The sequence below is a fragment of the Typopeltis vanoorti genome, chromosome 14 (assembly GCF_054136105.1).
Source record: "Typopeltis vanoorti isolate ZY-2024b chromosome 14, IOZ_Tvanoo_1.0, whole genome shotgun sequence".
NCBI lineage: Eukaryota > Metazoa > Arthropoda > Arachnida > Uropygi > Thelyphonidae > Typopeltis > Typopeltis vanoorti.
The window spans coordinates 74,503,054-74,527,763 of record NC_143562.1 but is presented as its reverse complement, the minus strand read 5'-3'; the positions used below and the strand labels follow the sequence as shown (position 1 = coordinate 74,527,763).

General features: G+C 35.2%; 1 protein-coding gene across 1 annotated transcript in view; it reads right to left on the bottom strand.

The window, feature by feature from the left end:
• Window positions 1-24,710, bottom strand: part of Rich (Guanine nucleotide exchange factor subunit Rich) — a 456,640-nt gene that overhangs the window by 328,775 nt on the left and 103,155 nt on the right. The window contains exons 10-11 of the mRNA XM_090404468.1: window positions 10,652-10,697; window positions 993-1,148 (exon numbers count right to left, since the gene is read on the bottom strand). Coding sequence (XP_090260594.1) covers window positions 993-1,148; window positions 10,652-10,697 — 202 coding nt within the window. The remainder of the gene's footprint in view (window positions 1-992; window positions 1,149-10,651; window positions 10,698-24,710) is intronic.

Genomic DNA, 24,710 nt, shown 5'->3' with positions numbered 1-24,710 from the left:
GAATATGTTTTTTAATTTTATAGGTGGTATAAAAGTGGCATTAAGATTATAATGGTGTGGAATTCTATTTTTTTTCTCTGATAACCCTTTAATGTATGAGATAGCTATGGTGTTATTGTAATCTATATTAATGTATTTTTTGATGAAATTTTATGAAGAACTTTATTGATAGCATTTTTGCTATAGCCATTATTTATAAATGTGTTCCTAATAATTTGTAATTCTTGTTTAAGAGCAAATTGTTATAGCTCTGTTTTTGAGAGTGTTAATATCTCCAAGTTTTTGCAAAGGATGGTGATGTGAATTAGCATGTATATATTGGCCGGTATGTGTAGGCTTGCAGTAGACTGGTATTAACTGCAAATAAAGAAATGGTAAGACGAAAAATCTATCAAGGAAATTTAAATTACTACTGAAAGCTAACAACTGAAAAATAGGATCATAATAAATATCTTTGCTTTTGAACACTTATGATAGTTACACCTTTAGTATTATTTGGTATTGATACTGTTGAAACATGAAGTGACTTCAAGAGCAAACTTTGTTAGCTTACACTTGGATAAAGGATGAAACCAAGAGAAAAAACTTTCAACATCTATCTCTAATCCAGAATATTTTAGTAATAAGTCATGACACCTTTTTGATACTTGTATATGGAAATATGATTTCTGCATTACTTCAACCTTGGTATCACTTCTGGGTCTGGCTCCCACTGATAAGACCACAATAAAGGTCAAACCGGTCTGGGAAGTGGCCCTTCTCATAATGCATAGCATTATACATGTCCATAAGGATATGTGTGTGTGTTGCATTATGGAATACAAAGGCAACTGATGTGAAGTCATTAGCCTCTATATACAAGTAACCCAGTCGTGAAGTGACTTCACATGCAAATTTTGCATACACTTGGATAGGATGAAACTGAGAATATAATTTCTTGGCATCTTTAATTTTTGGTATCAATACATTCACATGTACAGTACCTTACTTACCATGCTAGCATTAACAGTAAGGGCACTTTTAGCAAAAAGCATAATCCCGACAGCAGTTTTAAATTCACTAACTGGAGAAGAAGGACTTGAGTCGCCCCTGGAATCTTGAAAGTGTTTTGTAACAATCCAGAGTTGATATCCTTCTGGACCCCATTCCTGCATAAAAATATTTCCAATGTTTAAAACAATTCTGGTAATCAGAGTTGCTAAGTAATCTAAACCTACAATTAACATCTTTATTATCTGTATGCTATTTGGCAAAATCAATTAAGAAATATCTCATCTATATGGTTCTCTGACAAATCAGTTGAAGGCACAATCAATTCTATCTGAGAGCAATTACATGGATTATCATGTAGATAATTTGGTTTATCACATTTGACTAAAATGGAGAAAAATAAATAAATAAAATAATACTGATCCCACTCAGGAATAGGTAGCAACCAATAACACATTAGATGACCCAGTTTCCATAGTTGTTTCCGTAGATATCTGTTGTTCCCAACAGATATCTATGGACTTTGGAACAATTCTTTTAGACCAGTCATCTACCAACTCAAAAGTGATCGCAATGCAATAAAAAAATAAAGCTGTTGTAGTAAAACTCTTCAAGTTGTTTTTATTACTTGTTCATCAATTTCAAAAGGGAAACCCTTGAGATTTGTCTTAAATTTAGGACATATCCAGAAGTTCAATGGAACTGAGTCCAGACAGTGGGGAGGAGGTTCCACAACTTCAAATCAGATCTCTTCAATAATTAGTGAAGCAAATGTGCTTCTGCATGGATTCATGTTATTATATTGTAAAAGAATAGATATGGGGTGCTTAAGGGTCAAAGCTGTATAACTGAGAGGAGACCTCCACATAGCCTTTAAAGGAATGCGGAGAACCGACCAGGGCTTCTGACCTAATGTCCAATCCTCACCTTCTCGTGGTGCACCCTGTTGGGTATCTACTTTGATACTGAACGAACGAGGATGGGCTGGCAATTTGGGATTTAGCCGACCAAATTGTACTCTTATTGGTTAAACCAAAATAAAAAAATGATGGTACAACATGACAAAATTTCATGCCGGCTGGGGCGTCGCCCGGTTAAACAAGGCCCCCGTTGTTTTCGCCGGGGAACCAGGGCGAACAGCGAAAAGTCAGCTACTGGAACAAATCTGAAAACAAACCCCAACTCTACATCACCAGAGTTAAAGATCGGTACTATCAACGTAAGAAGCCTGAATGGCAAAGAAATGGAGCTAGCTGAGGAATTAGATAAGTACCAGATCGACATAATAGGGGTGACTGAAACAAAAAAGACCAAAACTGGTGAGATCTTTCTGAGCAATAAATACAAAATGTTATATTCAGGCAATAACAATCAAGGAAAAGAAGTAATAGCCATAGTATTCAACACAAAATACGAGGCTAATCTTCTTGAATGGCAGTCAGTCTCAAGTAGAGTAATGTGGGCAAATATGAGAATGGGGAACTGGACAATGAGACTTATTTGTGCCTATGGTCCCACAGAAGGTTCTACTAAGGTAGAAGTGGAGGAATTTTTTGAGGCTTTAGAAAAAGCAACTGACACAATGAAAAAGGAAAAGTTGGTCCTTGTTGAGGATCTAAATAGTAGAGTAGGAAATGATTGTGAGACATACAAAAATATTTTGGGAAAATTTGGAGAAAAGAGCAAAGCTAATAATAATGGCAAATATCTGTTGGATTTCTGCTCAGGACATGGACTGGTTATTACTAACACCATGTTCCAACATAAAAATGTGCACAAATTCACATGGAGAGAAGAGGCTAGGAATAAGAAAAGTCTCATTGACTATGTTATTGTTGATAGTGATGTTTTCTCCCTGGTGCAGGACACCAGAGTGTACAGAGGATTTGAAATTGGAAGTGATCACTATTTAGTCTTGAGCAGGATAAAATTGAATTTCATATTGAAAAGAATAACATGTAAGAAAGTTTTAAAGCGAATAAAAGTTGAGCAGCTCTCAGATGTAAACTGTAGACTAAAATACAGAAATATTATTGAAAAGAAAATGAAAGAGTTTGAGAACAGGAATCAAACCTTGGAGATTCAGTGGCAAACTCTGAAGGAAACATTGATTGATTCTGCCAGAGAGGCATGTGGTGAGGTTGTGTGCAAAGATAAAAAAATCAGAACTCCCTGGTGGACACAGGAAGTTAAAGAGGCAGTGAAGGAAAAGAAGAAAGCATATCAAAAGTTCCTGGCAAATAAGTCAGCTTTTACTCTTACAGAATACAGAGACAAATGTAAGAAAGCTAAACAGTGTGTAAAACTAGCTAAACAAAAGTCATGGGAGGACTTTGGCAAGAATATAGAAAATAAATATCAAGAAGGTGGCAAAATATTCTGGAGGTTGTTGAAGAAGCTTAGGAATGGAGGAAAGAGTGCTGTAAAAGGAATTAGAGATGATAAAGGTGAAATGAAAACAGGAGAAAAAGATATCCTTGAAGTATGGAGTAATTACTTTGAAAAACTGCTAAATGAAACAAGCAGTGATGACAGCACAGTGATAAAAAACACTGACCAGGCATGCAGTCAGGAATACATATCCATACTTGAAGTAGAAAAAGCCATCAAAGGCTTGAAATGTGGAAAGGCAGCAGGAGTAGATGATATTCGACCAGAAATGCTGAAGTATTGTGGTATAAGAGTCTTACAGTGGCTGCACTGCATAGTTCAGAAAGCCTGGACAGAGGGACGAATTCCCGATGATTGGAGTAGAGCTCTCATAGTACCCATATATAAAAAGGGAAATAAAACTGAATGCGAGAATTACAGAGGTATTTCCCTACTGAGTGTTCCTGGCAAGATCTATGCAAGTATACTTGAGAAACGGTTGAGGAGAATTGTGGAAGAAAAGCTTGGTGAAGAACAAGCTGGATTCAGGCCAAATAGAGGCTGTCAGGATCAGATCTTCACTTTACGACAAATAGTCGAGAAAGCATGGGAATATAACAAAGATCTGTATTTAAGTTTTGTCGATTTGGAAAAGGCATATGACAAGGTGCCAAGAGAGAAGCTATTCAATACGCTGCAGTTATATGGTGTCAATGGGGCATTATATCAAGGAATACTTAGTCTTTATTTGAGTTGTGAGTCAGCAGTTAGAATTGAAGGAAGTACAGGAAGATGGTTTAATGTTAAATCTGGTGTGAGACAAGGATGTACATTATCCCCTCTGTTATTCATTATCTATATGGATCACATTATGAAGGAATGTGGTATTAAACCTGATATCAAAATTGGAGATGTTTATGTCAGCTCTTTGCTTTATGCGGATGATGTTATACTTCTAAATAAATCCGCTACAAGTCTGCAAGATTCTCTGACTAAATTGAATAGCTGTTGTAATAGATATGGTATGAAGGTCAGCAATAAAAAGACAAAGACAATGAAAATAGGCAGAATCATTGAAAATGTCAACTGTGTTATGAATGGAGAACCTGTGGAACAAGTAAAACATTTCAGCTACTTATGCACAATTTTTACTGAAGATGGTAAACTAAATATAGAAATAGACAACAGAATCAGCAAAGCTGGTATCGTGGGAAGTCAATTGAATAAATTCATATGGAATAAGAAAGAAATTAGTCGGAACACTAAATTAGCTGTATACAAGACTGTGTTCAAACCAATTTTAACTTATGGATCTGAGAGCTGGGTCAGAAGTAAAACACTTGACCAAAGAGTAGAGACCGCAGATATGAGAGTCCTGAGAAAGATTAGAGGCGTGAACAGATGGCATCAATGGCAATATCATATTAAAAATGAGGATATTAGGAAAGAACTTGACATTGTCAGCATGCAGGAATGCGTTAGCAGAGCTAATCTCAGATGGTATGGTCACTTAAATAGAATGGGAGAGGAAAGATTAGCAAAACAAGTGTTCTCTGCCAGGTTGGCAGGAAAACGACCCAGAGGAAGACCAAGATATAGGTGGATTGATACGGTACAAAGTGCCTTAGACGATAGAAATATAAGATCTGATAATGTTGGAGTCTTGTCAAGTAACAGACTGATTTGGAGGAAAATTGTAGATAGGAAGTTAGTAATGATGTAATTTTTTCATGTAGTACTGTCATATCCTGTACACCCCTTGAGGGTACATGGCAGGAATTTGATGATGATGATGATGAAGAATAGATATTCTTCAGCATGAACATAATTCAATGCTCCATTTCTCAAGGTCTTCACCAAACTTGAGAAATTTATTATTGTCCCTTTTATCTTACACTCTTGGCACTTAACACTTTTCTCTCTCCCAAAAGATGGTAAAGCATGTAGTAGAAGGAGGAGTTTAACTTTTTGGTCTTCGGTGAAGTAAGGTGGTGACATTCACAGACTAAAATTTTTTTTTTTTTTTAAGTTTTTTTTCACTTGATTAGACTACAAATTATATATTTAGTTTAATCCTTTATCCAAGTGTAAACAAACAAAGTTTGCACCTGAAGTATCTTCAGGACTGGGGCAACTCGCGGCAAAGGCAGACAAAACTTCACATCACTTACCTCAGCATCCCATAATTGCCACGAGTTGCCCCAGTCCTGAAGATACTTCAGGCACAAACTTTGTTTGCTTACACTCGGATAAAGGATTAAATTAAATAATTTATAATCTAATCAAGTGAAAAAAAAAAAAAATTTCCAACATCTTTCTCTAATCCAGAGTAATTTAATAATAAGGTGTGACACCTTTTGGCAACTCATATAGGTAAATATGACTTCTACATTGCTTCAACCTTGGTATCACCTCTGGGTCTGGCTCCCACTGAAGAGACCTCAATAAAGGTCGAGACCTGTCTGGGTGGTGACCCTTCCCATAATCATAGCATTGTGCATGTCCACAGCGGGGATGTGCTTTGCATTATGGGATGCTGAGGCAAGTGATGTGAAGTTTTGTCCACCTTTGCCATGAGTTGCCAAGTCCTGAAGATAATTCAGGTGCAAACTTTGTTTGCTTACACTTTGATAAAGGATTAAACTAAATATATAATTTACACTGACTAAATTTTCATTTCAAAGTCATAATTATGAGTCAAATGTTCACTTCCTTTCATGATTTTGTGAACAAAATATTATCTTCTTTCTGGTAATGTTGAAAGAATTGGTGAAAAACTTCCTGTCTTGTATATTTCATTTTGGTAGTCAAATGACAATGTGTGTGCACCCTTTTATGTAGCCCAATTCTAAACAGTTCAGCAGTTTGGTTGACTAATGCTAATCCAGTGTTCGATTTTGGTGCTAGTCATTTCTGACTTATTCATCATCATCATCAAATTCCTGCCATGTACCCTCAAGGGGTGTACAGGATATGATAGTATTACATGAAAAAAATTACATCATTACTAACTTCCTATCTACAATTTTCCTCCAAATCAGTCTGTTACTTGTCAAGATGCCAACATTATCAGATCTTATATTTCTATTGTCTAAGGCAATTTGTACCGTATCAATCCACCTATATCTTGGACTTCCTCTGGGTCGTTTTGCTGCCAGGTTGGCAGCAAAACGACTTGTTTTGCTGCCAGAAAACACTTGTTTTGCTAATCTTTCCTCGCCCATTCTGTTTAAGTGACCATACCACCTGAGATTAGCTCTGCTAACGCATTCAGACTTATTCAGTAATTTATTTTCTCTAACAGTTCAGCTTTTTACTTATGGAAATCAGTTGCAGGCTTGGATGCTGACTTTAGGATTGATAGTTAATTAATGTCAACCATTCCATTGCTTCATCACAAAACCCTTGTCATTGGCAGTGAATTTCAACAGCATGCTGTTTTACATGCTTTGACAAATTTGTAAATGTCTATATTACAAGTACTACGTATGAATGCACATGATATTTGACTTGGAATAACTTTTATATAATGTTGCTTGATATGGTAAATATCAACTGTACTATGTTCCAACATAAAAAAAAAACACATAGTAAAAAGAACATTAACAAAACTAGTCTTAATCATATTATCATAGTGATGTCTTCTCCAGATTGGTCTCAGACAACACTATAGAGGCGGATCTGAAATACAAAACAACCATTTCTAGTGCTGTGCAGGATAAGAATAAAATGTGCACTAAAAAATAATCACTTTCAGATGTGAACTGTAAATAACAACTAAACTCTTAGTAAGGCAAAGTAGCAAAATCTGAAGAAACTGTTGACTAATTCAGATCCAGAAACACAGTCAAGTGGTCTACAAAGACAGTAAAATAGTGGTGAAAACAGAAGTCAGAGAGCAGTTTATGAAAAGAAGAAACAACATAAAAAATTCTTCTTGGATAATAAGTTAATGTGTGCTCCTGGAGAATATACAATCATCCATTGACTTATGTCCAGGTTCCATTCCATCTGGCAGGACATAAGTTGAGTCAGATGCAAGTCGATGCATTAAATCAGAGTTATAGGGGTCAGGGACTTAACCGTAATAAGTATACTGCATTTTAATTTTTAAACCTTATTATAAAACTGTACTGTGTATGTTACTGCCACTATAAAACAGGAGAATAATCACCCAAATCTTTCTCCACAATCACATCTTCATTACCTTTCTTGTGTGAACAATCAGGCTGTGGCTCTTCTGGTATAACCTTTGTTGTTTTTTTTTTTGATGAAAATGTCCAATGTGCTTTGCTTATTCCTCTTCTTCTTTTCATCATAAATTTGTTCATAGCAAGCAAACTCATCATGTATTTTCATTTCAATTATAGTAGCATTCAACATTGGAGTCCATATCTTCAGCCATTGTGAGAACATCGCTAACTACAAAGAACATTTCTGCAAAATCCTTCACCGTAAATTGTTTGAAACTGTCTCATCCTGTTTCTCTTTCACTCTTCCTTTTTTTCCTCTTCTGCAACAGTTGTTCCTCCAGATCAACCAATTCTTTGTTGGCCAACTCTTCAGGGGAATTATCTATGAGTTGAATTATGTTGTCATCATTCACTTTGTGATTCAGATTGTTTGCTAGGCCTACTATTACAAATTTCCAAAATCATGCATAAACCTTTTTAAGCAAACCTTAAACAAACTTTAAACTTTTTAAACAAACCTTTTTAAGCAATGTTTTGCGCTGCAAAATGCTGCTTGAATCTGATGAACCAAACTGTAAGAAGCGTTGAATTCATAGTCATAATCGGGTTCTGCTTTCTCCTTCAACATGTTGAAGAGACTTAGTGCCTTAGGGGTTATGGTCACAGTGTTAAGGGGTATGCGCTTTTGGTTCAGGTCCTCCATCCATGATGCAAGTAGCTTTTCCATATCACCGATAGGACCTTGTCATTGCTTCGTCACTATCGTCGATTTAATGGAAGCAGATCCTATCACAGCCTATCTATATTATAACATAGAATAAAAGCCAAAAGGCTATTTTTCTGGCACCTTAATAATAATGAAGGGGATACAAATCCTTTGATGTTTATACAGGCACACCTTTATGGCATTCGTATAGTGAAGGTATGTAAGTTCTTTTCACTTAAACCTTGTTATCTTCCAGGTCTACCTACTCACTGATGAGACCTCAAAAAAGGTTGAAACTAGTCTGGGTAGTGACCTCTCCTCATAATGTAATTATTACATTATGAGGAGAGGTATTACATCCTCAGTATTACATCCCCTATGGGCTGTGTTTTTACATTGTGAGAAAATATCAAGGATAGCGAGGGAACTTGCTCTACCTTTGATACGAGTTGCCTTGGTGTTGTACTACCAAGTGGTTACCTACACTTGGATTTGCCGATAGTTTTTCAGGTATGAAACTCATAGATCTTAGTCCTAGTTCTTAGGGTTTCACTTACTGGCAGATAAACATCAAAGGATTTGTATCCCCTTCATTATTCCATGATGTTTTTCACTGAGTTAATAATTTTGTGACTTGCCTATAATAAGGATAAAGGGAGTAAATGTTCTGGGAGACAAGCTCAACTAGCTTTATATCTACATCCTCATTTACCTTGATTCCAATGCAGTTTGGAATCCAACAGAACCATCCAAATGAAAAATCTCCTTTCTGATGTAACAGATTGCTTGATCCAAGGGTGTACTAGATGCATTAAAAAAAATCCATAAAAATAATGCACCTTTGATAGCATTTTATCATTATATAGTGTAATACCAGTTCTACAGAATGTAACTGAACTGTCGTTACTGCATTTCAGAGATTTCTTGTTATACATAATACTGTCTGGGAAGGCAGCAGCCAACTCCAAAGAAAACTCTGATTTCAAAGTTTTCTACAGACAGCTATAATATCAAGTTATTCTGCTCTATGTGTGTGTTTTAAAGATCTGATTAGGGAGGGAGTAATTCTTTAAGCTGTACAATGCAATGCAGCTGCACCAAGGTGGAAGTTTTTAGTGACAGCTGGGCTGTATTGTCTACAATGATATCAGAGAGTACATAATAATTTTTATATGCAACCCATAGGGGGTATGACAGTATGTGCTACACAACTTTTCCCAATGTGAAGTGTACTGTTTCTGCCAGAAGCATAGACAAAAGAACTTTATGAAATCTTGATCAAATAACTTTTTTGGTACAGATAAAAAATGATCTGAACACAAAAGAGTGAAAGACACGGTACAGATAAGGGAAAGATTTTTTTTTTTTAAATCCAAAATAAGTTCCAAGAACTATGCTTCTGTTATAATTGTGGTCCGGATGAACACTATGTTTACAGTAAAAAAAGCCGCATATGGTCTTCTGTGGTGAAAATCTAAACCCATTGTTGAATGGCCCAAGTGGAAAGAAGTCAAATGCTTGCTTCAACTTGTCGATGACCCCTCAAGAATGACAAAAGATGGTAATGTGATCCACACAGAAAGTGCTGCTTATGGTATGAGGAAGCTGTTTGTTATGACTTACCTTACCTCGGATGGAATTTAGCATCCCACTTAACACAGAACCATGTGAAACTCAACTTATGCAAAATGTAAGTTTACAGAACTAATCAAACTGAATAACTACAGTAAAAAATTTTATAGCAATAAAGGGACAATAAGCAAAGCATCAACTGTATTCTCAATGGAGAACCTGTAAAAGAAGAAAAACAATTCAGCTATTTAAGCCACTTTTTAGTGAAAATGGCAAATTAAAAAAAGTAAATAGATAAAATAAGCAAAAATGGTATGGTGAGAGACCAGCTAAACAAATTAGCCAAAATTTCAAACTAGTAATATGTAAGAGGGTATTCAAACCAAGTTTAGCTTGTAGATCTACAAGTCAGAGTTCTGAGAAAAATTAGAAGTGAACTGATGGCATCACTAGCAGAATCATTAAAAATGAAGATATCAGAAAGAGAGATAACATTGTCAGCAATGAAAATTGTATGGGTAGAGTTCATCTAAGGAGGTAAAGCCACAAACAGATTGTGCATAAATCTGTTATGCACAATCTGTTAATTGCATAAATCCACAGCAGAATGTGACTATATTGAAGACTTGACAAATAAGAAATTAATTTGAAGAAAAATGACTGTTAAAGCTAATAATAATGTACAATGAATTATGTAGTACTAATATAGTAACATATTACAGAAAAGTTATTTAAAACACATATAAAAATAATTTCCAGATGTTAAATCAAGGTTTTCCAATATTTCTAAAAATTCATTAAATCAACATCACATTCTTACCAAAGAATGAATTCTGAATGGATTGTTCTTCAGTACATCAGCAGAGCTAAGAGAGGAAAAACAATAATTGAAAATAATAATAATAATATAATTTTTAAATTAATTTCATTTGTACATATGCATATTAACTTCACAGAAGAATAAAGCAAAGCAAATTGAGGGGAAGAAAATGATGGAAAGAATTTTTTTTTAAAAAATCAATTTTCTATTGCAGATAGAGAAAAAGTAAAGCAACAACTAGGAATAACCATTAAGAAAATGGAAATGTAATGGGAGAAACAAAATGAATGAAAAAACAGGAATACAGCAAAAGCAAACAAAAGCATTCAGTTGAAATTAATCCACAAACAAAAGTGCACTATGGTGTTATTTTTAGGACATATATAAGAAAAGTATTTCCGAAAGATTAGAACACTACAGACAATGTTTTGATAAACAGTAATGTATAAACAAAGTTAAAGATAACAAGTGACACAACATCCATCGCTGCATACTAAGAAACAATACTGAATCCATTTTAGGCACTATTCTATTTTATAATCTTAAAGAAAGTTGCTAAATCTATGGATGACTATAGGAGTTGTGAGAAAGGTAGTAGAATGAACATTATGGAATATTATAAGCTATAATTTTTTAGAAAATAAACTGCTCAAAGTATTTATTATTATATTCAAGATATCTTCAAGGAACATATCATAACTGCACTTTGAAGTATACAAATCTTCTGGCAATGTATTCTTCACTTACCACAAAAAAACTAGTCCTCACTATTTCTTTAGCTAACCATTCTCTTATACACACTTACAGAAGTTGTTACTTGTTCATTCCTTCTCTCCTTTTGCTCGATGAAGAAAACAATTGAGAGAATCTGCCAAAACATTTGACACTGAAGAAACAAATTTCAACTTACCTATTAATCAACACTGTCAATAATAAGGCTTGTTATTATTTGATTTTGATGAAAGAAACATCCATGGCAAAACTTAACAGGATTAACATGTTTGATACACTATAACTGCATTAAATCAGAGCAAATGCTTAAAATGTTTTTGATCAATTTTTGAAAGTTCTAGTTTGATTTTAACAAGATAATGATTTTTCAATTTGTTTAAATCACATATGCTGGTACATTAGTACTGTGATAGGGCTGCGGTGTGTGTGTGTGTGTGTGTGTGTGTGTGTGTGTGTGTGTGTGTGTGTGTGTGTGTGTGTGTGTGTGTGTGTGTGTGTGTGTGTGTGAGAGAGAGAGAGAACTCCAGAAACCTAGATCTAAAAACCAAACACGCAACTTTTCAAGACATCTTAGGCCTCAAATAGGTGGAGTTTAACTGGGCAATGAAATTCATCTCCATCTAAAGAAATCAACAAACATCTGTGCCAATAGCAGGATTCGATCCTACAGTCTGTTGATCTTAGAGTGGATACATTATTTGCTAAGGCAGCCAGACCAGCAACCATGCACTGATTAAAAGGAAGTTACTAAAAAAAAAAATCCACATTTCATTAATTGCTGGCTTGGTTGGTCAAGTGGATAGCACATCTGCTCTTTAACCAACAGGCTGTGGGTTCAAATCCAACTGTGGACATGGATGTTTGAGATTGTCTTTAGGTGGGAGATAAATCTTGTTACCTGGTGTGAGACCACTGCCCTGCTTACTTATTTTCAGGCCAGGTAAAAATAATGAATTAAAAATACAAAAAATATATATAAATCAATAAATTAAGGGTCAAAGCTGTATAACTGAGAGAAGACCTCCACATAGCCTTTAAAGGAATGCGGAGAACCGACCAGTGCTTCTGACCTAATGTCCAATCCTCACCTTCTCATGGTGCACCCTGTTGGGTATCTACCTGGATACCGAAGGAATGAGGATGGGCTGGCAATTTGGGATTTAGCTGACCAAATTCTATTCTTATTGGCTTAAACTAATATAGAAAATAATGGCACAACATGACAAAATTAAATGCCGGCAGGGGCGTTGTCCGGTTAAACAAGGCCCCCCCCCATTGTTTTTGTCAAGGAATCAGGGCGAACAGCGAAAAGTCAGCTACTGGAACAAATATGAAATACCTCAACTCAACATCACCAGAGTTAAAGATCGGTAGTATCAACATAAGAAGCCTGAATGGCAAAGAAATGGAGCTAGCTGAGGAATTAGATAAATATCAGATCGACATAATAGGGGTGACTGAAACAAAAAAGAGAAAAACTGGTGAGATCTTTCTGAGCAATAAATACAAAATGTTATATTCAGGCAATGACAATCAAGGAAAAGAAGGGGTAGCCATAGTATTCAACACAAAATACGAGGCTAATCTTCTTGAATAGCAGGCAGTCTCGAGTAGAGTGATGTGGGCAAATATCAGAATGGGGAAATTGGACAATGAGACTTATTTGTGCCAATGGTCCCACAGAAGGTTCTACTAAGGTTGAGTAATTTTTTGATGCTTTAGAAAAAGCAACTGATACAATGAAAAAGGAAAAGTTGGTCCTTGTTGGTGATCTAAATAGCAGAGTAGGAAATGATTGTCAGACATACAAAAATATTTTGGGAAAATTTGGAGAAAAGAGCAAAGCCAATAATAAGGGCAAATACCTGTTGAATTTCTGCTCAGGACATGGACTGGTTATTACTAACACCATGTTCCAACATAAAAAATGTGCACAAATTCACATGGAGAGAAGAGTCAAGGAATAAGAAAAGTCTCATTGACTATGTTATTGTTGATAGTGGTGTTTTCTCACTGTTGCAGAACACCAGAGTGTACAGATTATTTGAAATTGGAAGTGATCACTATTTAGTTTTGAGCATGATAAAATTGAATTTCATATTGAAAAGACAACTTGTAAGAAAGTTTTAAAGCAAATAAAAGTTGAGCAACTCTCAGATGTGAACTGTAGACTAAAATACACAAAGATTATTAAAGAAAAAACGAAAGAGTTTGAGAACAGGAACTAAGCCTTGAAGAAAACCCTGATTGATTCAGCCAGAGAGGCATGTTGTTATACCTTCTTTCGTTATATTTTGTACTTTATACTATTCTTATACTGTTATCTTATTTTTCTTATATATTCAAATAAACCGTTTATTCTTTACCAAATTTTCTTCCCCTTTGTTCTAAGCAGTCTTATTGGCCTCCCTACAGTTTAATCACACAACATTCTGATAGAGTTCACCGGATAAGCATTAACAAAATTTATATTTTTACTGCGCCAGCTAATACCTAGGATAGACGGGACTTTTACCCAGGATTGCTCTCTCAGAATGATACATGATGATTAGACTGAAATAAACTTTGTGCCTCCATTCATTTATCTCTTCCTTACAGTCGCTTTAATCATTCATACACTTGGTTTATCCCGCTAAGTTCGTTAACATTTTATGAGTAGCTGTTTGAATTCATACGACAAAAACAGGTCAGGCAGGTACTTGAAAGAAATAATTTAATAAGCTTGAGGAATTATACAAGTATACATTATAGACATATTATCAGAAGTATTCTCAAGTAAAGTCATAGGCTCAAAACTAATTACACTAAGCACATAAACAAACTTGCATAGACCACTAATATAAGCATTTTCAACATTAATTCTTAGGCACTTGTCATTCCTTCTTCACACATGTGGTCATTAATTAACTTACTTTATACATTACTATTAGCTCATACAGAGATACACTCGGCCTCGTAGGGCAAACAAATCTTAAATTATTGGGCCTGAGCCAAGTCATAGACAATTCTTATAGTTCCATAATATTAGTCCATCTTATATATTCTCTTAGGGAATCACACTCATCTATGACTGGAATTCACAATACAAAAGTCAACCTTACCGTCTCTGATTTGATGCTTTGTCCTTCTTCCTGCCTTGTCTGGTCATCAAGGCCTTCTAGCTTAGCTTCCTATTTGGTTATCTTCGATCGGACTATACGAATGGAATCTCAGCGGGAAAGATGGGAGGTGGCATGGGAACATCGCCTGAAACGGATGACATCTGTTTGGTTCCTCCGTCGCACGACAATGCACAGCTATCCTAGTGCAAGGAAATAGCTTGGCCCATTCCAAACGCTGCGACAGATGAACTAATGCTTTCCACGGCCAGTCAGGGACTTCTCTGATGGCGAACTGGAACTATGTCCGAGAGAAGTCAGGAACCCAAAAAAAATTCCAGAATGGGGTTTGCATGGCCTTTTTGTTATCTTTTCTCCTCTCGGTATTTCTCAGCCGTCGCGATGCCAGGCAATGGGGTAATGTGGATTTACGTCATTCTATTCAGCTCCCTCTATCTCGTCGCACGTGAACTTGTTTTTCTCTTCCTGGAAAGAGCTTTAGTTTCTCTTTCCAGTAACTACCTTCCCTCCTTTTGCATGCATAACACAGGACAGTTAAAGGTGACCCTTGAAACTCTGGCTCACAGGCTTTGCTACTTTAGTACATGAAACGGGGTTCTTAAGTAGATTTAACAGCTGACATTGATTTTTATATCTGGCCCACACGCATTACAGATTATATCTTACAAGCATTTTATACAGTTTTATACAATTCCTTGTTCTTAAAATGATTTGCATTCACAAAGTTATCTTTTTATTCTATTGCCAACATTCCACATTCTCTGCCTAAGTTGAATTAAAGTTGTGACCTGAATATTTTATGTTAAAACATTTCTTAGCTTATTCAGGCCACAACAATGTGGTCAGGTTGTCTGCAAGGATAGAAAAATCAGAACTCCATGGTGGACACAGGAAGTTAAAGAGGCAGTGAAGGAAAAGAAGAAAGCATATCAAAAGTTCCTGGCAAATAAGTCAGCTTTTGCTCTTAGAGAATACAGAGACAAATGTAAGAAAGCAAAACACTGTGTAAAACTTGCTAAACAAGAGTCATGGCAACTTTAGCAAGAACATAGAAAATAAATATCAAGAAGGTGGCAAAATATTTTAGAGGTTATTGAAGAAGCTTGGGAATGAAGGAAAGAATGCCGTAAAAGGAGTTAGAGATGATAATGGGAGAAAAAGCTATCCTTGAGGTATGGAGTAACTGCTTTGAAAAATTGCTAAATGAAACAAGCAGTGATAGCACAGTGGTAAAAAACACACAACAGGCATACAGTCAGGAATACATATTTATACTTGAAGTAGAAAAAGCCATCAAAGGCTTGAAATGTGGAAAGGTAGCAGGAGTAGATGATATCTGACCAGAAATGCTGAAGTATGGTGATATAAAAGTCTTACAGTTGCTGCACTGCATAGTTCAGAAAGCCTGGACATAGGGACAAATTCCCGATGATTGGAGTAGAGCTCTAATAGTACCCATATATAAAAAGGGAAATAAAACTGGATGTGAGAATTAAAGAGGTATTTCTCTACTGAGTGTTCCTGGCAAGATCTATGCAAGTATACTTGAGAAACGGTTGAGAAGAATTGTGGAAGAAAAGCTTGAAGAGCAAGCTGGAATCAGGCCAAATAGAGGCTGGCAGGATGAGATCTTCACTTTACGACAAATAGTGGAGAAATCATGGGAATATAACAAAGATCTGTATTTAAGTTTTGTTGATTTGGAAAAGGCATATGACAAGGTGCCAAGAGAGAAGCTATTCAATACGCTACAGTATATAATGTATACAAATATAATGTCATTATATCAAGCAATCTTTTTCTCCCATAGTCCTAAATGAACGTTGGGTCATTCATGGCTGGTAAGTGATACTCTTTGCTAGCCTTCTCCAGTCATCTCAGTCTCTTGTTCTTGATGTCAGTTGTGAAAGGGAGGAATTTGTCCATTTTTTGATGCTTAGATATCAAGCAATACTTAGTCTTTATTTGAGTTGTAAGTCAGCAGTTAGAACTGAAGGAAGTACAGGAAGATGGTTTAATGTTAAATCTGGTGTGAGATAAGGATGTACGTTATCCCCTCTGTTATTCGTTATCTATATGGATCACATTATGAAGGAAAGTGGTATTAAACATGATATCAGAATTGGAGATGTTAATATCAGCTCTCTGCTTTATGCGGACGATGTTATACTTCTAAATAAATCCGCCACAAGTTTGCAAGATTCCCTGACTAAATTGAATAACTGTTGTAATAGATATGGTATGAAGGTCAGCATTAAAAAGACAAAGACAATGAAAATAGGTAGAATTGTTGAAAATGTCAACTGTGTTGTGAACGGGGAATCTGTGGAACAACTAAAACATTTCAGCTACTTGGGCACGATTTTTACTGAAGGTGGTAAATTGAATATGGAAATAGACAACAGAATCAGCAAAGCTGGCATAATAGGAAGTCAACTGAACAAATTAATATGGAATAAGAGAGAAATTAGTCAGAACACTAAATTAGCTGTATACAAGACAGTGTTCAAACCAGTTTTAACTTATGGAATCTGAGAGCTGGGTCAGAAGTAAAACACTTGACCAAAGACTAGGGACCGCAGATATGAGAGTCCTGCAAAAGATTAGAGGCGTGAACAGATGGCATCGATGGCAATATCGTTTTAAAAACGAGGATATTATGAAAGAACTTGACATTGTCCGCATCCAGGAATGCGTTAACAGAGCTAATCTCAGGTGGTGTGGTCACTTAAACAGAAGGCGAGGAAAGATTAGCAAAACAAGTGTTCTCTGCCAGGTTGGCAGGAAATTGACCCAGAGGAAGACCAAGATGTAGGTGGATTGATACGGTACAATGTGCCTTAGACGATAGAAATATAAGATCTGATAATGATAATATTGTAGTCTTGACAAGTAACAGACTGATTTGGAGGAAAATTGTAGATAGGAAGTTAGTAATGATGTAAATTTTTCATGTAGTACTATTGTAAAAATAATCATAATTAAAATCCTGAATATTTTTACGAATTGTTTATGTTAAAATGTTTATTAGTTTTAGTTTCATAACACGCATTGTCGGCACTTGCGATGTGCCCGTTATTGAAATTTTTTTGTTAAAAGTGATATGTGAAGCAGTTTAAAAATTGATGTACTTACCATATTTGATATTTCTATTACTTAAAATAATTTTATTGTAATTTAAAATTATCAAAGATTGTGTTTTATGAGAACATTCTCTTGTCGCTAACGGAGACAAAGTGTCAGCCATTATACAGTACTTAGTTTCTAGCTTGCCACAGAGTGCGCATGCTTGCCGAGAAGTTTGATGAGTGATTGATAGCTAACAAGAAAGCGTCCAGTATCTGAGTAACGGCTGTAAACAAGAGCACGTTCGGAAGGAATTTAGAACACAGGCCGGCAGATATTTAGGTTCGGAGGAACTTAAGTTTTTTATGTGACAGTCGGAAGAAAATTAATAGTATATTCCGAAAAAGGAATCATGGAACTATTAAGTTTTAATGTGGAATAAGTATGTGGATAAATAAAAGAAAATATTGCTATATGCGTTTTAAACAGAATATTGGAGGAAACACTAATTGAAAGATTTATAGTAGATTAAGAAAAGGAAATCGTAGAACTATAAGTTTTTTTTTTTAATTGGAAGAGTTAAGACTGTCAATAAGCATTTAGTGAATAAAAGAAGAATTTGCTATTTATGTTCTAAAGGAACGTTCGAGAAAACTCTGATTAGGAAGTTTCATCTGTATTAAGGACGCCGGACCCGACTATTATTTCTACTGAAGAAAAGAAATGGAATTAAGTTCGGAAGAATTAATGTGTGCTACGTAAGTAATGAGAAAGAATCCTGTAAAAAATGAAGAATAGAGGCATATATATATATATACATATATACTGAAAAGGGCCTTGACAGAGAAAGAAACTGGCTATGAACATTTTGTGATTGTGCAAACAAAGTGTTTAGTCTAGTCTTAAGTGTAAGCTTATTTTTAAAAGGCCTTGGATCCAATTAATTTGTAGTTAGTTATGTAAAGTTGTTTGAAGTGTATATATATATATATTGTTTTTGTTTTATTAAATGTGTTTATTTTGTATTTTGGTCTTGAGTCAGTGTTTATTTGGATTCTGAAAGAGAGTTAAGATCATTGCACCAATTGGAGTGAACCCTTGTGCACATAATAACATATAGGTACACTCAGAATTTAAAAAAAATAATTGTTAGAAACAGAGATCATTCTCTATGGCAGGATAAATATTAAGATAATATATATGTATATCTCCTCAATATAAAAATCCACCAATTATTAACACTATCATATCCTGTACACCCTTGAGGGTATATGTCAGGAATTTGATGATGATAAATTAAAAAAAAGAAATCCTTAACCCAACCACAGTACAAATGTATTACAGGTTCACAAATGAACCTTTCAGGGATGGGAGCTACATGAAAAAAAAAATAATAATAATAAATAATAATAATAATTAAAAACAAAAGATATATATATACATATATAAAAAGAAAATTGTGGATAGGAAGTTAGTAATGATGTAAATTTTTCATGTAGTACTATCATATCCTGTACACCCTTGAGGGTACATGTCAGGAATTTGATCATGATAAATTAAAAAAAAGAAATACTCAATCCACCCACAGTACAAACGTATTACAGGTTCACAAATGAACCTTTCATGGGTGGGAGCTACATGAAAAAATAATAATAATAATGATTAAAACAAAAAAAAAAAATATATATATATATATGGAAAGTTTTTTACCTTGGGTATAATATATGTTAAAGATGCCAAGCTATTTTAAACCTGGTTTTTATTCTATTTCCCAAGTAATGCTTACTTCGGAAATGGAGTAAAAACCAGGTTTAAAATAGCTTGGCATCTTTAACACACACACACACATATATATATATATAGCAATTAAAATCAAAAAAAAATTACATATATATATATATATATATATATATATATATATATATATATATATATATATATATATATATATATATATATACACAGTCATACCCCAAAGTTACGCGGTAGGTGGGATCAACAAAAAGCGCGTAAGTCGAATTCACGTAACTCGGGTATAATTTTGCATACAAACATACAAAATATTAGTTAATTGGGACCAAAGGTTTACAAAAACACCTATATTTTTTAAGAAATATAATTATAATTGTAGTTTTTCATACATAAAAAAAAAGAAAGTTATTTCGATGTCAATAGTTTCATAACATCTAATAGATTTCTCTGACACATAATGTCTTTTTCTTGTCACGCAAAATTTCTTCATTGCAAGCTAATGTTTTTTTATTTCTTACCTCGTGGTTACAATTCGTTCCTCGTTAGAATCTATTTACTCCAAAATCTGTAAACCTTTCTTTTATGATTGTTCTTACTGTGGATTCCTGTAGATCAAACTTCTTTGCTAGCTCAAAAATTTTCATTCCGCCTTCAAAATCCTTAATAATGTTGAGTTTTGTTTCCAAAGTTAATGTTTTTCTTTTCTTGCTAGCTGTAGAAGAATCGGACTTGCTTCCTTTAGATGACATTATTATTTTTTATGTGATAAAATTTTTATTAAGAACATAACATTAAACAATCGCAAGGTTTGTAGACTATAAAAATCGTGTATGAATGGAGACTGTGCAAAACACGTCAGTGCTTGTTCACAGCATGTACGACACTGGCGAATGCGGCTGGCGCCGGAAAGATACGACTAGTGGTGAGGCCTGAAGCGGGACGGGAATACGTACATATATGAAACCGTGTAAGTTGGGGTATGACTGTATATAATTCCCAAACAGACAAAGAACAACTTTATACTCAATGAAAACAAAAAGATTTAAATTTGGATTTTACATTTCTGTTGGTATGACATATATCATTAACAATGCTTCTAAAGAAATTGTCAGGTCAAAAGATCTCCATTTCTTAGACTCCCATATTCTTTTTTGCATGAATGCTGTTCCAGTGAGAGTCCCCCCCCCTCTCACCTGATCTCTTAACTTTTTTTTTTTTCTGTGGTCATCCTCTTTGTCATTGCCTCTTAATTTTTATATCAATACATTCTTTTTGGTTCATTCTGATTCTTTACATATCCAAATCGTTTCAAGGAATTTGCAAATTAATATTTCTTTAGCTCTTTCCACGAAAATCCCAACGCATTTCAATGTCCGTGTTTCTTATTCTACTTTTCCCCTGCCCCCCCCCCCTTCCCCCCACACAAAACATTATTATCAAAAACTTTCATTTCCTTCACTTACATTATACTTATGTCTATTTCTGTTAGTCTCCAACCTCTGCTGCATAAGAAAAGATGGGGCAAAAGTAATTTCTGTTAATCAAAAGTGGACACCTCAGTGAGACTTTAGTATCTCAAAGGAGACTTACTTATACTATTAAAGAAACTTTGGCCCAATAAAATCTACCTCATTCAGGTTAGGATGGTTTATAGACTATATTACATTTTGAAATCTGACAGAGTCTGGCCTTGCTTCTCATTATTATTATTATTACAGGCAACTCCAAGGATTCGATAGACTCATCGAGGGAGGCCCTAACATCATGTCAAGAACAACTCTTCGACATTCACACAGTATCTATCATACCTCACCTTGAACCCATTCACAGTCATGGCACCCACAACAGACTGACAGCTTATTCCACTCATTCACCACTCTCCAAGTAAAAAACCTAGCTCTAACACCCTTGCTAACCACACTCTCGCCCAGCTTCCATGTATGGCCCCTAGTCCTCCCACCACCAGTCCTATTCTCAAAAATATCTTCTGAATTAACTTACAGAAATCCTTCAGTAATTTGAATGTCTCAATCATATCACCCCTTTTCTGCCTATCAACCAATTTCTGCAGCCCACAAATCTTCAACCTGTTCTCATAAGGTTAATTCCATAGACCTGCTATCATCTTGGTCACTCGTCTCTGGATCCTCTCCACCTCCTCCACATCAAGAAGAAACCCTGGCACCTATATCTGGGCACAGTAGTCTAGATGGGATCTTATCAAGGCTCGATACAGAGGAACAATAACCAGTTTGTCTCTGCTTGTTAAAGTATTTTTCAGCAACCAAGTGATTTGATGAGCTGATTTAGCCACTTTTGCGATGTGCCCCATAAACTTCAACTCCCTATCCAACAACACTCCCAAATCCCTTGCCTCGTCAATCTCCTGGAGTACAGTTCCACCAATGTGATATACTGCTGCTAATCTTTTCACCCCAAAATGCATAACCTTACACTTTGCCACATTAAATTGACATCCATTCTCCTTAGCCCAGTCCTCCAAACTATCCAAATCATCCTGCAAAATTTTGACATCTGTGCACTCACTATTGCTGTACCCAACTTTGCATCATCAGCAAACAAATGAACACTTCCTCTCAGATCCTTTCCTATATCATTAATGAACAAATTGAACAGTAGTAGTCCAAGAACAGAACCCTGCGGCACACCACTAGTCACAGGCTATCTTTTGGATTCTACTCCTGAATAAACCACTCTCTGATACCTTTCCATCAACCACCCTCCTATCCATCTCACCAATCCTATATCCATCCCCATATGGAGATAAACACAGTTACTACCATCGATTTTGTTAATACTTGGTTAATATTATAGATCATATAATACTAGGAAAATTAAAGAAACAATAGAAAACAATAGTAATATGAAGGTCCTAAGATGAACATTATCAGTTGGAACAAAGGAAATAGCTGCTATATGAGTAAAAAATGGTGAACTTATAAAAAATAGAGATGCAATAATCAAAAGAATTCAGGAATTTTATACTGAACTCTATGAAGACAAAGACCGTGAAATCCAAGAATCATCTATGGATAACTCGAGTGAGGAAGAACATGATGCCCCTGAAATCTTACAAGAAGAAGTGAAAATGGCACTACAAGAAATGAAGAATGGAATGGCCCCAGGAGAAGATGGAATTATGGTAGACTTCTTAAAACTGGGAGGAAGCCCTGTCATCAAACAGCTGACTAAACTCTTTAATAAATGCCTAAAACAAAGAAAAATTTCAAAAAATTAGAACAATTCACTTCTAATATTAATTTTTAAAAAGGGCAATAAGGAAGAAATTAAAAACTACAGACCTATAAGCCTACTCCCCACCATATATAAAGTTTACACAAAAATTATAAATAATAGAATAAAATCTAAACTAGAGGGAATGCAATCCTTTGAACAAGCTGGATTTAGAGAGAATTACAATACTTTGGACCACATTCACACATTAAGACAGCTTATTGAAAAATCAACTGAATACAATAAATCCTTATGTCTGGCCTATATAGACTACGAAAAAGCATTTGATTCAGTTAAAACATCTGCAACACTAAAAGCACTTGAAACCCAGGGAACTGAGAAACCATATATTGAAACACTAAAACATATTTACAATAATGCAACTTCTGTAATTAAATTATATAAAAACAGTGAAAAGTTCCCAATACAAAAAGGCATCCAGCAAGGTGACGCCATATCTCCCAAATTATTTACAGCTGCACTAGAGGAAGTCTTTAGAAGCCTTGACTGGGAAACAAAAGGAATAAACATAAATGGAGAAAGGCTGCATCATCTGATATTTGCAGATGATATTGTCCTAATAGCAGATAATTCTGAAGATCTGGAAGAAAGGCTAAATCAGCTAAATGAAGCCTCCAAGGTAATTGGATTAAAATAAATAGAGAAAAAACAAAAATAACGATGAATAAATATATTAACCATAGAACTGTCAAAGTTGAAAACCATGAAATAGAACAAGTTACTTCATATGTATATTTGAGCCAATTATTATCCTTTGAGAAGTGCCAAAGTAAAGAGATTGAATGAAGAATTCACCTTGGATGGATGGCTTATGGGAAAATGAGAGACATATTCAGAAGTGATATCCCTATGAGTCTAAAAAGGAAAGCTTTTGACTAGTGCATACTTCCTGTCCTAACATATGGAGGAGAAACATGGACTTTAACAGAAGCCCTAACTTGACAAAAAGCCGAGAACAACATAACATCGCATGGAAAGAAGTATGCTAAAAATAACATTAAGAGATAGGAAGACAAATACCTGGATAAGGTCTCAAACAGGTGTCATGGATATAGTAAAATATATTAAACAGGCTAAGTGGAGATGGGCTGGCCATATATGCCAGATGAAGTGACGGGAGATGGACTAGAAAATCAACAGAGTGAAAACCAATGGATGGAGCAAGACAAAGAGGAAGACTGAGAAGAAGGTGGAGGGATGAACTGGAACAAATTGCAGGAGTGAGATGGATGGGAGAGGCAGAAAACCGAGTGATCTGGAAAACCACGGGGGTAGACCTTCGTCCAGCAGTGGACAGAACCAAAAGGTTGAAGAAGATGCTGCAGTTTACTGATTAGAATTCCATGTGGTATCCTGTCAAAGCCCTTAGCAAGGTCCAGTAGAATTACTGTAAACCCATTACCCTTATCCAGTTCAGCAGTCACTGTGTTAAAAAACGTGAGCAAGTTACTGAGGCATGATCTACCCTTCACAAAACCATGCTGTCCCCCATACAGTATCCCATTTTCATCTATCCAATCCTTTTTTTCCTCTTGACTATTTTCTCCAAGACCTTGACGATTCCTGATATGCTGATTAGTCGGTAATTTACAACAGCAGTCTTGGAATCTCCTTTATGCAGTGGAACTATTTTCCTCTCTTTCCATCCCCTCGGGACTAACCCAGACCCGAGACTCAAATTAAACAAAATGGTCAAGGGCACTAACAATGCTATTGACACTAGACACAGAGTTCTTTGGAACCAGACAAAATTTCTTCATTACAGGTTCAAATTCAATTGTCTTTTCCTTGAAATGTGAAACGCTACAAAACTGTCCTAATCTGAACTGATCAGACTGTATGCCAATATCCAAGTTTTGGGAAGTGATCACTATTAATTGTTTAAAAGTTGTTTTTTTAATTAATAATTATTTTAAATAGTTTTTCTCAATGCAACTTACTACAAATGTTCCTTTGAACTCTAATAGTATAATATCACAAACTTCAGCTGCAACTGGGACACAAGTTAATATATGCATGATTTATGCCTCACTATTTTGATTAATTTTTTTTAATGTAGTTATAATGGTCTATCTCCCTGTCAAGTCAGTCCATGTAATGTTGGAAAAAATATA